At 38.8% G+C, this 15,770-nt stretch overlaps 1 long non-coding RNA gene and 1 gene segment (V, D, J or C); both read left to right on the top strand.

The window, feature by feature from the left end:
* Positions 1-12,359: 12,359 nt before the first annotated feature.
* On the top strand, positions 12,360-13,372 carry LOC124376713 (the record flags this gene model as incomplete). The annotated part of the segment is given in 3 exon segments: positions 12,360-12,697; positions 12,797-13,138; positions 13,290-13,372. Coding segments are annotated over 3 exon segments (477 nt in total), but the record flags the coding sequence as incomplete, so codon positions are not given.
* A 165-nt stretch (positions 13,373-13,537) lies between these two features.
* LOC124376652 lies at positions 13,538-14,182 on the top strand. The gene is made up of 3 exons (XR_006923867.1): positions 13,538-13,631; positions 13,744-13,781; positions 13,954-14,182. It is a non-coding gene; the product is annotated as an uncharacterized LOC124376652 (long non-coding RNA).
* Positions 14,183-15,770: the final 1,588 nt, after the last annotated feature.

The following is a 15,770-nucleotide window of genomic DNA, read 5'->3' as shown; positions in this document are numbered from 1 at the left end:
TCCAATCTACTCTCCCCTTTATAAGGAGCCCAGTTCCACACGCTACTTAGACAAACGTGTCATATTTTAATCAGAAAACAACATTTTTATTGCTGTAAATTTATCACCATTTCCAAACCTGTTTAATGTTATAATGTATTTTGCATGATTTCTCTTTTATTTGGGTAAAACAACCTGCTTTATTTTGTTTCTTTATGAAAGATTTATATTCGGTTGTTTTCCTGAACATTTTCTCTTGAAACATTGTACATGATTTCTAGATCATAAAAAAATTATGTTTTTGTAAAATCCTTCTTAAACTTTTGTTTTGGAATGTATTTTGTTTGTGAGTTTTTTTAAAATACTAAATATCATGAATATTGTAAAGACTTTAAATTAGTTACACATTATTGACTCCTGCACATCTGTAAACATCATCCATTTTCTACTTCTCCAGAAAAACTAAGGGCCTTTAAGTGCTTCAGGACTAAATTTAGAGAAAAAGCATTTGTTGGTCACATGTAGTTTAGCAGTGCTGGGGTTTGAACCCCTGACCTTCTGATCAGTACCCCAGAGCCTTAACTGTTGACCATCACTGCCAAAAAGACAAGTGGACACTGAGTTACTGATGAGATTAAATTACTTAGAAAGCAGAATCAGGCTTAAAGTTGAAAAATAGGGAAAAATCATGTGACCAACATACAGGATAAACTAGACTTGGGTAGAGATCAGAAATATCAAATACTGTATCAAGACTTGAAATCCAGTTTATTTATGCCTGAGATTTTCATCATAAAGTCTTTTGAACTGTTTAAGAGACATGAAAATAATCATTGTGAGCTGCTGGTTAAAACACTAAGTCACAGAAACTCAGACACCACAGTGCTGTTTCTGTTGTAGTGATGCTCTTTGCTGTTAAAAGAGCTTAACTCTAACTCTAAAATCACACCCTAGTATCACAGAAGCCACACCCCTTTCCCCTGACACACAAGTGCTATGTGGGCCTCATTTTCATACAAGACCATGATTGGCTCTGGGGTTTAATGATGTCATAATCTCCTGTGGAGTTTAGTATGGACTCTGGGACTGCAGTGTGTTCGGTGGAGATGATCTGTATGTGTCAATGATTGTTTACACTTCAATGCTTCGAGCATAGAACAGGAAGTAGTATGTGACAAACCTAAAAACAGTCATTAGTGTGCACTCATGAGAGTTCAGGTCAAGTGTGAAACTCTTTAACACATTTGTAGAAGTGTAAGTGGCTGCAGCAGCTCTCTCTCTCTCTCTCTCTCTCTCTCTCTCTCTCTCTCACACACAAGTTTCAGTTGAATAAAAACAGCACTGTGGTTTCTGAGACTCCGTGTTAAAGGCAACATCTCACACTAAATTATTTTAGGGCACGTCAACAGTCCAAAAGTCTTTATGTTAGAATCTCAGTCTAAAATTAAACAGAGCTGCAGTTCATTAATAAAAATATCTTTAAAGTTTTATGTAGAATGTTGACAGCAGTATTTATGTGAACTGTGATAGAGACTGTGTTCTAACGGTGTGAGTTCTGTTTCCACTCTACATAATGACAGAGAAAGAATTAGTTTTATTTACAGTAGAATCACAACTTTTAGTAGATATGAATCATTTATTGACTCACCTGTATAAAATATATTCAAACTTATTTATGCAGAACATTTAGACAAAGTGCTGCTGCAGTCTAGGAGTCCAGAAGTTTCACAGAAATATTTAATATAAAATCCAGATATATTCGAAAAATATATATATTTTTTTCTCTTATGAATGAGCCAAAGGAGACTGTGGTGAGGAGAATCTTTCTGAGTTGACAGGAGGAAGAGGCATTGAGGAAAAAATAAACACTAAAGGAAGAACCTTAAAGAAGAATAGAACCTGAATAATTTCACTCTTTATCTATACAATGTATAAACAATTTATATAATTCCATTTGTCATGTAAGGTGTTTTATATTCAAGAGACAGGCGTGGGTTACTGCACCACCTCCAGCAGGAGCAGGCCTCCATGTCAGCATCTGGAGTGAGCTCTGCTGGAGAGACTTTCTTATTGACCTCAGGCTGGAGATGAAAACTGTTCTTCTGGGCTTGTGGCACTCAGTTCCGGTTTCACGACCCACATGTCCGGGTTTGCACCGTGACCCACAACAGCTGGCAGAGATCAGATATAAATTTGGATACGGGTAAAGGAAAGGGTATACCTTGGGGGGTACCAGTTCCCAAACAAATTCTTTGAAGCGGCCTTTCCTTCTATGCCCAGTTCTTCTCTGTCACGATGCTCTTGATATGTGTAAGAACGACTCACATCATCAATCTTCGCTTTCGGGGCTCCAAGAGTTCATGTGTGGCCATGCAGTCGCTGTATCAGTCTGAACACAAGGAGATGGAAACAGAGTAGTGCTCACACTAGATCTTTTGGTGTGGTGAACATGGGCGTGTGTGTGGTTGTGGGCATCCAGACATCACAACATGTTACTTCCGGTTTCCTTGTTCATGATGGTCTGGAAAGAGTTGTTCTGAACAGCCGAGTTTTCATAAATCATTCATGATATATGAAACTGCAATTTCATACGACTAGATCACTGTAATCCCCATCACATTAAACAATCTGCATGTCTCATGCTGGCCTACACAGATATAAATCATATTTGAGAATGGCATTATGTATGTTTGCAGGTATAAATCCACGAAGTTGTGCAGCTTGAGTGCTGGTACCAAAAATAAAATGATTAAATGAACTGAGGGTCATGCGCCACGGACCGGCCTTTAAGGTGTGGTGGATAAATACAACAAAATAAAATGATACTGTCAGGGAGCACCCTGCTTCTTCTCCCGTGCATGCCCCGCCCACACGGAGCTCCTCGCCGGTATACTGATTACACACACCTGACTCTCGTTACAAGCACCCATATAAACCCCTCACTCACACCTGCCCTTTGTCCGTTATTGTTTAGATGCATACGCTTCTTTATGCTACGTTCTTCCGTTTGCTACCCAGCTCTGCTCTTCCCCGAAGTGCATTCGTAGATTATCTACACGGACTACCTCTCGCCAGCTCGGGACTTCATGGACCGCGCTCCTGGAGCGCACCACTGTATTATTACCTTCACAGCGGGTATTTTTGTTGGCTTTGCCTAGTATTTCAATAAACTCGGTTTGCTTATACTTCGGCTTCCGCCTCCATATCAACGCATAACAGATACGCCCATAAAACTGGTATTTTTTAAATATTATAATAAACATGAATCCTTTAGCTTGGGGGTTTCAATTTAGTGGTAATGTATTATGTGTTAGCAGCCGGAGCAGCCACTTCAAGAAAGTAGCGGATGTAGATAGTTTCTGGTATCTGCTATACTGGTTTACTGGTTTTCAAATCATTCACAATCTGTCACTCACAACATCTCAGCTCTTGGTTAGAGAAGCTGCTGCACGCTGAGCTGCACTTGTGCATGAGATCATCTGTGCTTTAACTCTCAATTTATCACAACCTGGTAGAAATATTTCTGTTTTCAAAACTGCATTGCCTCTGGATCCATGTTCAGTGGAAGTGTGTGTTCTGGTTTGAGCAGCTTTACATAACTCATATTTAACTCAACTTGATTGGTTAGAGAGTTGATGTTTGCGGAGCATGAACTCTTAAAGGAACAGTCACGTGGGTATAATATTAGCTTGTTCTTCATGATGTCTAATTATAGAGATATAAAGTGTGAAAAATGTGTTGTGTGTGTGTGTGTGTGTGTGTGTATGTGAGCGTATGTGAGCATACATGTGAGTGGGGGGTTGTTTGTGGTCATGTTTATGTGCATGTGTATGAAATTTTCCATTGTATGATAAAGATCTCTGCTACTGGTGTGAATGTGCAGGTCACTACAACACACTCGTTACAGGAAATGAAAATTCCAATGCTAACACTCATTGTGTGGAGGTGATGAACTGTATTCATTCTGGATTCTGCAGTTGAAATTCTTCTCATTATAGTCACTAATGAAGTTTGCATGAAGCAGGTCAGTGTGAGGTGCTGAAACACTCCGTCTCAGAAACTCAGAAACCACAATGCTGTTTTTATTAAACTGAAACACCTGCATATGAGAGACACTGCTGCAGCCACTAACACTTCTATTAATGTCTTAAGAACATTTTCACACTCGGCCTCAACTCTCGAGTCCAAACTCATGACTGCTTGTAGACTGGTTTGGGGGCGGAGCTTAAAATCATAGGTTTACTTTCTCACATAAAATGGAGGTTTATGTTTTAATAGATGTTTCTTTTTTTTTTTATTAGTGCAGCATTCAAGCATAATGTCATCAATGGAAGAATGCAGGTCATCCAAGAGTTACGATGGATTAATTTATGATTTTTCATCAAATTATAATAGTACAATATTATATCCAGTACAATATGTTAGGACACGTGTGTATGTATGTATGTATGTATGTATGTATGTGTGTAATATATATATATATATATATATATATATATATATATATATATATATATATATATATATATATATATATATATGTAACCGGGTGGTAGTTTAAGGTGTGTTCATTTCTTTATGCTACAGATTATGCCTGCCTGGTGAGAATGAACACAGGGGTTCTTTAAGAGATCATCGCATGTGGTGCGGTGCACCTAAGAGTGGAAATCAGGGAGGGATATAGGCCTTACTTGAACTGTTTATTAGGGTGATGTATGTCTGCAGTAATTTTGCGGATGCACACATTTCGAGGTGTGACGGTTAGCATAGTGTGAGCTAACACAACAGCACGTGCAAGCCGTACGAGTTCCCTTGGTGTGTTCGACCTATCGGAGCATGAGTAGTACTGAAGGCTAAGTTTGGAAAAATTGCCACTGCCGTATTTTGTTTACTGGATAAATATTGGTTTATTGTTTTTTTATATTGCACACCATAAAAAAACTGATTCTGTATATCAGGTAGTACTTTATTTTATTTTTATGACATTTTTTTTGTGTTTAAAAATATTTGTCCTGTAATTTTGTTTATTTAACTCCTCATTTATCTTCTTCCACATAAAAAATTAACAAGCAGGATATATATATAATATTTTTAATTGGAATAAAAGAACCGCAGTTTAATTTGTTGGTCTTCTGCGTATCATTATACAGTTGTGTTCAAAATTATTCAACCCCCACTGAAATTGATTGTTTTGGTCGGTTTGACATTGATTATGATCATTCAGTCATCCTGCTTACAATTAAATCAAAGAGGCACGTGTAGGTCAGACAAATATAACATAACATTTATAATGAAATAACCACAAATGTCTTTTCTGAGCTCACATCATTATCAGTTTTATTCAACCCCCAAGTGACATTCAATCTTAGTACTTAGTACAACATCCTTTTACAGTTATAACAGCTTTTAAACGTGAAGCATAGCTTGACACAAGTGTCTTGCAGCGATCTACGGGTATCTTCGCCCATTCATCATGGGCAAAAGCCTCCAGTTCAGTCACATTCTTAGGCTTGCGCACTGCAACTGCTTTCTTTAAGTCCCACCAGAGGTTCTCAATCGGATTTAAGTCTGGTGACTGCGATGGCCACTTCAAAATGTTCCAGCCTTTAATCTGCAACCATGCTCTAGTGGACTTGGAGGTATGCTTGGGATCATTGTCCTGTTGAAAGGTCCAACGCCTTCCAAGCCTCAGGTTTGTGACGGACTGCATCACATTGTCATCCAATATCTCCTGGTACTGAAGAGAATTCATGGTACCTTGCACACGCTGAAGCTTCCCAGTACCTGCAGAAGCAAAACAGCCCCAAAGCATGATTGACCCCCCGCCATGCTTCACAGTAGGCAAGGTGTTCTTTTCTTCATAGGCCTTGTTCTTCCTCCTCCAAACATAGCGTTGATCCATGGGCCCAAACAGTTCTAATTTTGTTTCATCAGTCCACAGAACACTATCCCAAAACTTCTGTGGTTTGTCCACATGACTTTTGGCATACTGCAGTCGACTCTTCTTATTCTTTGGGGACAGCAAGGTGCGCCTGGGAGTTCTGGCATGGAGGCCTTCATTACGCAAGGTGCGCCGTATTGTCTGAGCAGAAACTTCAGTACCCACATCTGACAAATCTTTTCTCAGTTCCTCAGCAGTCACACGGGGACTTTTCTCCACTCTACGCTTCAGGTAGCGCACAGCAGTCAAGTCAGCATCTTCTTTCTGCCACGACCAGGTAGCGTTTCAACAGTGCCCTTTGCCTTGAATTTGCGAATGATGCTTCCTATGGTGTCTCTTGGTATGTTTAACATCTTTGCAATCTTCTTATAGCCATTGCCCTTCCTGTGAAGAGTAATCACCTGTTCTCTTGTCTTCCTGGACCATTCTCTTGACCTCACCATGTTTGTAACCACACCAGTAAATGTCTAGAAGGAGCTGAGTATTACAGTCATTTTAAAGCTGCCTAATTGGTGCTTATTAGGCTTTATTGCTGCTCCCTGATATCCACAGGTGTTTTCAATACCTGATTGAACACACTTCATTGAACCTCTGTTCTTCAGAGTGGTAGTCTTTAAGGGGTTGAATAATTATGTCAATGAAGAATTCACAAAAGAAACATTTACTACTGTATTACAAAACTAATTGATGTCATTTTAGTTGCATATGGTTCTTTAAGAAGTCCTTGTAGGATTTCATTCTGAATACTAATACAAATGTACACTAAATTCCCTAAAACCATTTACAGCATTGGGGGTTGAATAATTTTGAACAACACTGTATATATATATATATATATATATATATATATATATATATATATATATATATATATATATATACACTGAAACAGCGCACAGTGCACTCCGCCCTCCACTCGTGAGCTGCCACTCTTCAGGTGTCACTGACACATACATAAATACTGTAAAGTAGATTCATTACAAAAGTGTAAATTGCACTGTTTTGCTAAATTATTTATTGTAATTTGTCAAGTCAAGTTTATTTGTATAGCGCTTTTCACAACAGACTTTGTCTTAAAGCAGCTTTACAGAAATCAACAGTGAAGGTGAATGATGTGTATTTATCCCTGATGAGCAGCCATGGTGACTGTGCTGAAGAAAAACTCCCTTAGATGTTATGAGGAAGAAACCTTGAGAGGAACCAGACTTAAAAGAGGAACCCATCCTCATTTGGGTGACATCAAGAGTGTGATTATAGTCTTTAAACACTACAGAACACTGGAGAGTGAGAACTAACATGATCACTGGAGTGTGTGATTATGAGTGATGATCGTTCTACAGTCTTTTACAGTCATTTGTGTTTATAAAACTAGGAGCTACTGAGCAACTCATAAAATAGCTCAACATTTGCGATCATCAGATCCAACACCAGCCTCTCCTCGCCAGAACTTTTAAACTCCCAAGGAGGTCCAGTGTCCAAACTCCACATGAAGTGGGATCCACATGGCACTGGTACATCTCTAGATGGTTCAGGTTGTTTGTGGGCATCTACTTCTTTAAAGGTCCTCAATCTTCATGAGGTGGGACGTGACTGGAGCTGGAGCAACATATACACATATAGCTGCACAGCTGCATAGCAGCTGCATAGCAGTCAGAGAGCCAATGTTGACCCTGTACACCACCCAGAACTTCTACTCTAGATATGCTTGTGTAAGAACTGGACCATCATAAGCGTAAATGATCACATAAACCACATAAATCTGCCTATGAACAGAAAATACAGATTCGCTTCACTGACCAAAACTGACCAAGACCCCAGGAGCTTGAGACGAGGCATCCAGCACATCAATGCTACTGCCCTGTAGCACTCACATCCATCATGATGAAGAGCTTTAAAAAGCTGGTCAAAGAGCATATAAACTTCAGACTCCCCGGGGACATCTGAAAGCAAATTCATCCAATGTTTCAAATTGTAGTGTGTCCAGATCTTTTACATTCAACCCTTAACACAGGTTCTCCCAGTGCTCCATTACCTCCTGGGAGTGTGGATGGACATTTAGTCTGCTCCTTTAGCAGCAAAGCTTCAGATCCATGTGAAAAATTAATGATCCATGAACTATTCCATTTCTTTCCATCACTAACAATGTAAGTACAGTGGTCCCCCGGTTATCGAACGGCTCGGATATCGAACATTTCGGTTAGCGAGCAGTTTTCCGAACGAAATTTGGGTCCGGTGAACGAACAAAGTTCCAGTTATCGAACGCCACCCACGCTGCCCAACCCAGCGCGAGGGAAAGAAACTGCTTTCGCTTTAACCATCGCTGAGTAAGCATCTATCGCAACTTCTGTTTGTGAACAATATTAGTGATATTTAGCGGTAAGAACAGTAATCATTTTGTTTCTTACTCTTGTAAAGTTGTTAATTTATACTTTTACCGAGCCAACACTAAATACCCGCAGAGATCGGGATAATCCGGCAAAAGGCAGTCCATAAATAATATCCACGGTGCTTTACGGAGGAAACCCGATTGCGATGAGCTCAATGTGGGCGGGGGAACAGGGCATTCCCTTAAGCACCGAGGTATGACAGCCCCCGAAGGGGACGTGGCAGGGGGATTCCTGACAGTATTAATACGGCTAAAAACAGGAAAAAAAATTTAATTATTGGGTATTGGTGGAGTTCAGGAACGGATTAATTGGTTTTCCATTATTTCTTATGGGATAATTAGGTCCGGTTTTCGAACATTTCGGATTTCGAACGGTTTTAAGGGATGAATTAAGTTCGCTAACCGGGGGACCACTGTATTTGGTCCATTTTGCTAATGAACAGACATATGAGAAGTGACCTTTGACCTGCTGTTGGGTGCACAATCAAGTCAAGTGAAGTCAAGTTTATTTGTATAGCGCTTTTCACAACAGACATTGTCTCAAAGCAGCTTTACACAAATCAACAGTTAAGGTGAATGGTGTGAATTTGTCCCTAATGAGCAAGCCATGGCGACTGTGGCAAGGAAAAACTCCCTTAGATGTTATGAGGAAGAAACCTTGAGAGGAACCAGACTCAAAAGGGGAACCCATCCTCATCTGGGTGACATCAAGAGTTTGATCATAAATCTTTCAACAATACAGAACACTGGAGAGTGAGAACTAACATGATTACTGGAGTATAAGATTATAAGTGATGTTCTTTCTGCAGTCTTATACAGTCTATATGGTTAGTAGCTCCGAGTTTTATGAGCTCAGCATTTGTGATCACCACAGATCCAGCATCAGCTTCTCCATGCCAGAGCCTTTAAACACTCCAGGAGGTCCAATGTCAAAACTCCACACATGTAGTGGGATCCAGTTGGCACTGGTACGTCTCTAGATGGTTCGGGATGTTTGCGAGTTCGGCATCTACTTCTTCAAAGGTCCGTAATCATCAAGAGGTGGGAGGTGACTGGAGCTGGCCAAACCTCAGGGTGTCTCGGGATGGGGAGAGAAAGAGAAGCAGTGGAGAGGAATTAGCGTAGCTGCTGTTCATGATATTAACAGCACAAGTTGATAATGTGCATGTGATCAGATGTTCTGGAGCACAAGGTTATGATGTGATGTGTGTTATGTGTAGGCTTTGCTAAAAAGATATGTTTTTAATCTACACTTAAACTGGGTGAGTGTGTCTGAGCCCCGAACACCGTCAGGAAGACTATTCGAGAGTTTGGGAACTAAATGTGAAAATGCTCTACCACCTTTAGTGGACTTTGCTATTCTACGAACAACTAGAAGCCCAGAGTTTTGAGATCTCAGGGAGCGTGGCGGATTGTAGCGTGTTAAAAGACTGGATAGATACATGGGAGCCAAACCATTTAGTGCTTTATAAGTGAGAAGTAATAGTTTGTAGTCTATTCGAAACTTAACAGGAAGCCAATGTAGGGACAATAGGACTGCGGTTACATGATCATATTTTCTTGACCTCGTAAGAACTCTGGCTGCTGCATTCTGGACTAACTGAAGCTTGTTTATTAATGACGCAGGACATCCACCTAGTAATACAGAACATCCGTCTAAATGCAGGTTGAGATGCTGGAGCGTCTGTATACTAGTTTTTGGGCCGATGAGCAAAATCTCAGTCTTATCAGAATTTAAAAGTAGAAAGTTATGGGTCATCCAATCTCTTATTTCCTTAACACACTCAGTTATGCGAGCTAATTGAGCTGTATCGCCTGGTTTAGATGAGATATATAGCTGAGTATCATCAGCATAACAATGGAAGCTAATTCCATGCCTTCTAATAATATTTCCTAACGGAAGCATGTATATTGTGAAGAGCATGGGCCCTAGAACTGAACCTTGCGGCACGCCATAATTTACTTGCATTAGCCTGGATAGCTCTCCATTAAAATCTACGAAATGGTAACGATCGGACAGGTAGGATTTAAACCTGCTTAATGCCTGTCCCTGAATGCCGATGTAATTTTGTAAGCGATCTAGGAGGAGATCATGGTCTATAGTGTCGAATGCAGCACTAAGATCTAGTAAAACCAACAGCGAAATGAAGCCTTGGTCTGAAGCTAAAAAACAGGTCATTAGTGATTTTAACTAGAGCAGTTTCTGTGCTATGATGGGGCCTAAAACCTGACTGAAACTCTTCAAAGATATTGTTCTCTTGCAGGTAGGAACATAACTGTGCAGCGACAATCTTTTCTAAAATCTTAGACATAAATGGGAGATTTGAAATTGGTCTGTAATTTGATAACGTGTTTGGATCCAGATTAGGTTTTTTAATGAGGGGCTTAATAACTGCTAACTTGAGGGATTTAGGGACATGTCCTAACGATAGTGAAGAGTTAATAATATTCAGAAGAGGTTCACCAGTTGTATATAACACTTCCTTCAGTAATTTAGTAGGAATGGGATCTAACTGACATGTTGTCGATTTAGCTTTGGCAATAACATTATACAGCTCTTCCTGTCCTATACATGTAAAACAGTGGAGTTGTGGAGTTGAAAGTAACACTGTCTCAGGAGATGCTGTCAGAGGTTGAACTGCCACAATTGTTTTTCTAATGTTATCTATTTTTTCAGTGAAGAAATTCATAAAGTCCTCACTACTAAACTGTGATGGAACACAATTTTCAGAGCCCTGATTTGTAGTTAGTTTAGCTACTGTACTGAAAAGGAACCTGGGATTGTTTTTGTTGTTTTCTATAAGTTTGCTCAGGTGTTCAGCTCTAGCAGCTTTTAGCGCCTGTCTGTAGCTGAGCATACTGTCTTTATACGCAATTCTAAATACCTCCAATTTAGTTTTCCTCCATTTTCTCTCCAGATTACGGGCTGTTCTCTTGAGTTCATGCGTATGACTATTATACCAACTATAATATGACTATTATACCTTTTTTAACCGGATCGGGGCAACGGTGTCTAATGTGCTAGTGAGGATAAGGTCTATGTTCTTAGTTATTTCATCAAGATTATTAGTAGTTATGGGTTTAGTGTGAAATTGAGATAAATCAGGCAGGTTATTTATGAATCTGTCCTTAGTGGTTGGAACAATAGTCCTACCAGGTCGATAGTGTGGTGCAAAACGGCTAATCTGCTCTACCAGTAGTGTGTACAGTATAAGATAATGGTCTGTGATGTCATCACTCTGAGGTAAAATATCTATATCAGTGACGTCTGCTCCGTGGGATATTATTAAGTCTAGTGTGTGGTTAAAGCAATGAGTTGGTCTGGTGACGTTTTCTTTAACCCCAAAAGAGTTTAATAAGTCAACAAATGATAATCCTAGAGCATCGTTTACATCATCTACATGAATATTAAAATCTCCTACAAGCAGCACTTTATCAAAATTGATCAAGAGGTCTGATAGAAAACAAGCAAACTCTTGAAGAAAATCAGCGTAGGGTCCTGGGGGTCTGTACACGGTGACCAGAGTGAGTTTTCTATGTATGTCTGAAAGTATAATTTTAAGAACGAGCACTTCAAATGATTTAAAGCTGAATCCTAATCTCTTAATAACATTAAGAGAGGCACTATAAATGGTAGCTACACCTCCCCCACGACCAGACTGACGGGGCTCATGCTTATAAACATATCCTGACGGTGTCGACTCGTTTAGACCCATATAATCACCTCGTTTAATCCAGGTCTCAGTGAGACAGAGTGTTGAGAGATTATTCTCTGTGATCATCTCATTTACAATCAGTGCTTTGGGTGCAAGTGATCTAATGTTTAAAAGACCAAACTTTAGAACTTTTTGGTGTTTGTTTATCTGGCATTTTTCAGTTTTAACTGCAATGAGATTATTTCTGGATCTTGTGTATTTAATTCTTGGTTTTACTACACGAGGGATAGATACGGTTTCTAAAACTGGCTGTGTGTGAACTTGTAACTATTTGGTCTGTAGTATGCGTGTTCCGGAGACAATCAGTCTACTGTAAACGTTTCTAGTGTCTCGTTTTTAAATAATACTGTTGGCATTTTCTCCAAAGTGTCTGATGGTTACTATAAAACTGTGTATACAGGCTCAGATGATTGATAGACTCCAGTAGATCACATCTGTAAAGTCATGTGACTCATCAGAGCAGTAGAAGAGACAAGAATTCAATGTGAGCTTCCCATTATAGCTAATGAACCAATCAGATCAGTCCACAGCTTCAAATCATCCAATCAGGTGTGAGTAAAAGCTGCTTTTCTACTGAACACACGAGTTGATTTCCTCACTATCACTGTGTCTGAACAGGAACGATGATCTCACTCTTTGTGGCGCTTTACTCTCTGCTTTGTCTCTGCACAGCTGGTGAGAACATTTTCAAATCTTTCATTTCAAATAGTAATATTACATATTTACCTCATTTACTGACATCATTAACCATTAAATATCACACACTTTTTACAGTAAAAACATCTGACATCAAGGAGCTTCACGTGAGAACAGTAAAGAGTGGAGAAGATGTAACTATAGCGTGTAACATCAGTCTGATCACAGACAAAAGTAAAGCAGCCTGGTACAGACAGAGTTTTGGAAAAGTGCCTCAGTTTTTTGCAAAATATTACGGGACAAATAACTACACATTTACTGATGGATTTAATGATAATCGCTTCAGTTTTACTGTAAATGAGCATCAGTTTGATCTCAACATTACGAACCTGAGAGAAGATGATGGAGGAGAATATTTCTGTGGAGATTTGGAGGGAACTACAATGAAGTTCACATCTGGAGCACGTCTGCAATTTGAAGGTAAACAGTTTGACTCTGATAAGCTGCTAATTCCAGATCAACACTTTAACCAGTATTATGTGTACATATGCAGTAAATGTTGAGGATTTCACTTTATTCATATTTACTATCATTTCTGTTCATCTGCTGCTTTTCTAATTGATTTATAAAGATAAAGAGATGAAACTCTGTCCTTCACCTGGACCAGAAATCAAGGTCACAGGTTCTGTTACACACCAGGGTTCAAACAACACGACATTTGTTCAACCAATCCAAGGTTTTGAATCAAATGTTATTTTCATTTTAAATAGCAACATTTTTATTATTGATGATGTAAATATAAATTAGATTAAATATAAAAAAAGATAAATTATCTAATATTAATACAAATTTTATATTTTTATAGTTTCAGGAGATGATTCTTGGATTCTTTATGCCTTAACGACCTTCAGTATAATATCTGTTATTGTAATCATGGTTCTGGTTGCAGTTTTATTTAAAAATCATAGAAAAGGTTTGTTTACTTTTCATCTTTATCAGTAGTAGTATCTATTGAGTTACTGTATAAAAAAAAAAGAAAGAATCCTTTCTATATTTAAAATTCTGTTCTTTATATTATTGTTCAGGTGCTTCATCACGAAAGCCTGAAATCAGCAGCAATCAGGTAATCCAGTCTTCTATTCACTGTGATTCTATTCTGATAAAGAAATCCACATCTGACCTACAATCCACAATGTACAGAGAATTTTACTAAACCATTTACTAAATATCAATGGACTCATTCTTTTTAGTCTTTAATCCACTCTGGTGTATAAACACCTCTTGTTCTTTATCAGGCTGATGATGAAGATGTCTTGAACTATGCAGCTGTGAGTTTTGCTAAGAAACCTTCATCCTCCAGAACATCCAGAGACCAGAGACATGAAGACGTTTATGCACAAGTTCAAATCAAATAGATCCAAAGAAATGAGTTCAGACTTGAAAATCAATAGAAATTGAATTATTCCCCAGTTTGTAGACAAACGTGTCATATTTTAATCAGAAATCAAAATTTTTATTGCTGTAATTTATCACCATTGTTTAATGTAAAAATTTCCCTTTACATGATTTCTTTTATGTAAAACAACCTGCTGAATTTTATTTCCTTTCTAAAAGCTTTAGATTGATATTTAGGTATTTTCTGAACATTTCTCTTAAAATAGTGCACATGATTTCTAGATCATGAAAATTTATGTTTTTTGTAAAATCCTTCTTAAACTTTTATTTTGGAATGTATTTTGTTTAGGAGTTTGATAAAGATGCTAAATGTCATGAATTCTGCAAAGACTCTAAATTAGTTGCACATTATTGACTCCTGCACATCTGTAAACATCATCTATTTTCTACTTCTTCAGAAATACTAAGGGCCTTTAAGTGCTTCAGGACTAAATTTAGAGAAAAAGCTTTTGTTGGTCACATGAACATTACAGCAGAGTGAAATAGTTTTTCCACATTTCCCAGCTTGTGAGGGTCAGAGCACAGGGGCAGTCATGCTTTATGTCCCCCTGGAGCAGAGAGGGTTAAGGACCATGTTGAAAATATTTGAACCCCTGACCTTCTGATCACCAGTGGTGGGCCGTCAGGGCAAAGCCTTCTCTGCTGACCTAAACACTATCAAATCAAATCAAATCAAATCAAATCAAATCAAATTTTATTTGTCACATACACATACATACAGGGTACGACATGCAGTGAAATGCTTTTAACGACGGTCCAGCATGAGGGAATAAAATAGGGTAAAAAGGGGAATAAAAATATAAATATAATAACAAAATTTAAAGAAAAATATAGTAAGAAAAAGAAGGCAGATAAATAAAGATATAAAGATATCTAAATATATATGTATATATACATACATATACATATATACATATATATATACACATACACAGAAAATGTTTATGGCAGTGTGCAGTTAACCAGTAAACAACAGTAAACAGTAAACAAGTTAGGCATGTTTTGATTGTCCATAAGTGTCCGTGTGCAGTAAGGTGTGGTGTAAAGTGTCCTTGTGTGGAATGGTGTGGTATAAGAACAGAATATAAGAAATATGAAATAAATATGAAAAGAAAATGAAAATATGAAAGTAAAGTGCACTGTGCTGTGCAAGTCCAGTGTATAATGTGCCGTAGCACGAAAAGTGTGATTGTGCAGGGGAAAAAGGGTGATGATGGAGAGTGGGCCAGTTTTTAGATCCTGGGTGTTTCCTGGTTTAAACACCGAATGGCCTGCGGAAGAAGCTCCTCCTCATTCTCTCTGTGTTCGCCTTCAGGAGCGGAAGCGTTTCCCAACGCAACAGAGAAAAGAGTCCATTGTTGGGATGGCTGAGGTCCTTCACAATTTTCCTGGCTCTGGTCCTGCACCACGTGCTGTAGATGTCCTGCAGGTCAGGAGCTGGTGTGGATGGTACGTTCAGCTGAACGCACCATCCTCTGGAGGGCTCGTCTGTCCTGCAGGACATCTACAGCACGCGGTGCAGGACCAGAGCCAGGAAAATTGCTCGTCTGTCCTGCATGGTGCTGTTCCTAAACCAGGAAGTGATGCTACCCGTCAGAACACTCTCAATAGTGCAAGTGTAAAAAGTCTTAAGCACCTGAGAGGGTAGTTTAAAGTC

The sequence above is a fragment of the Silurus meridionalis genome, chromosome 23, assembly GCF_014805685.1.
Source record: "Silurus meridionalis isolate SWU-2019-XX chromosome 23, ASM1480568v1, whole genome shotgun sequence".
NCBI lineage: Eukaryota > Metazoa > Chordata > Actinopteri > Siluriformes > Siluridae > Silurus > Silurus meridionalis.
The sequence above is the reverse complement of the archived record's forward strand: the minus strand, read 5'-3'. Positions and strand labels throughout refer to the sequence as shown.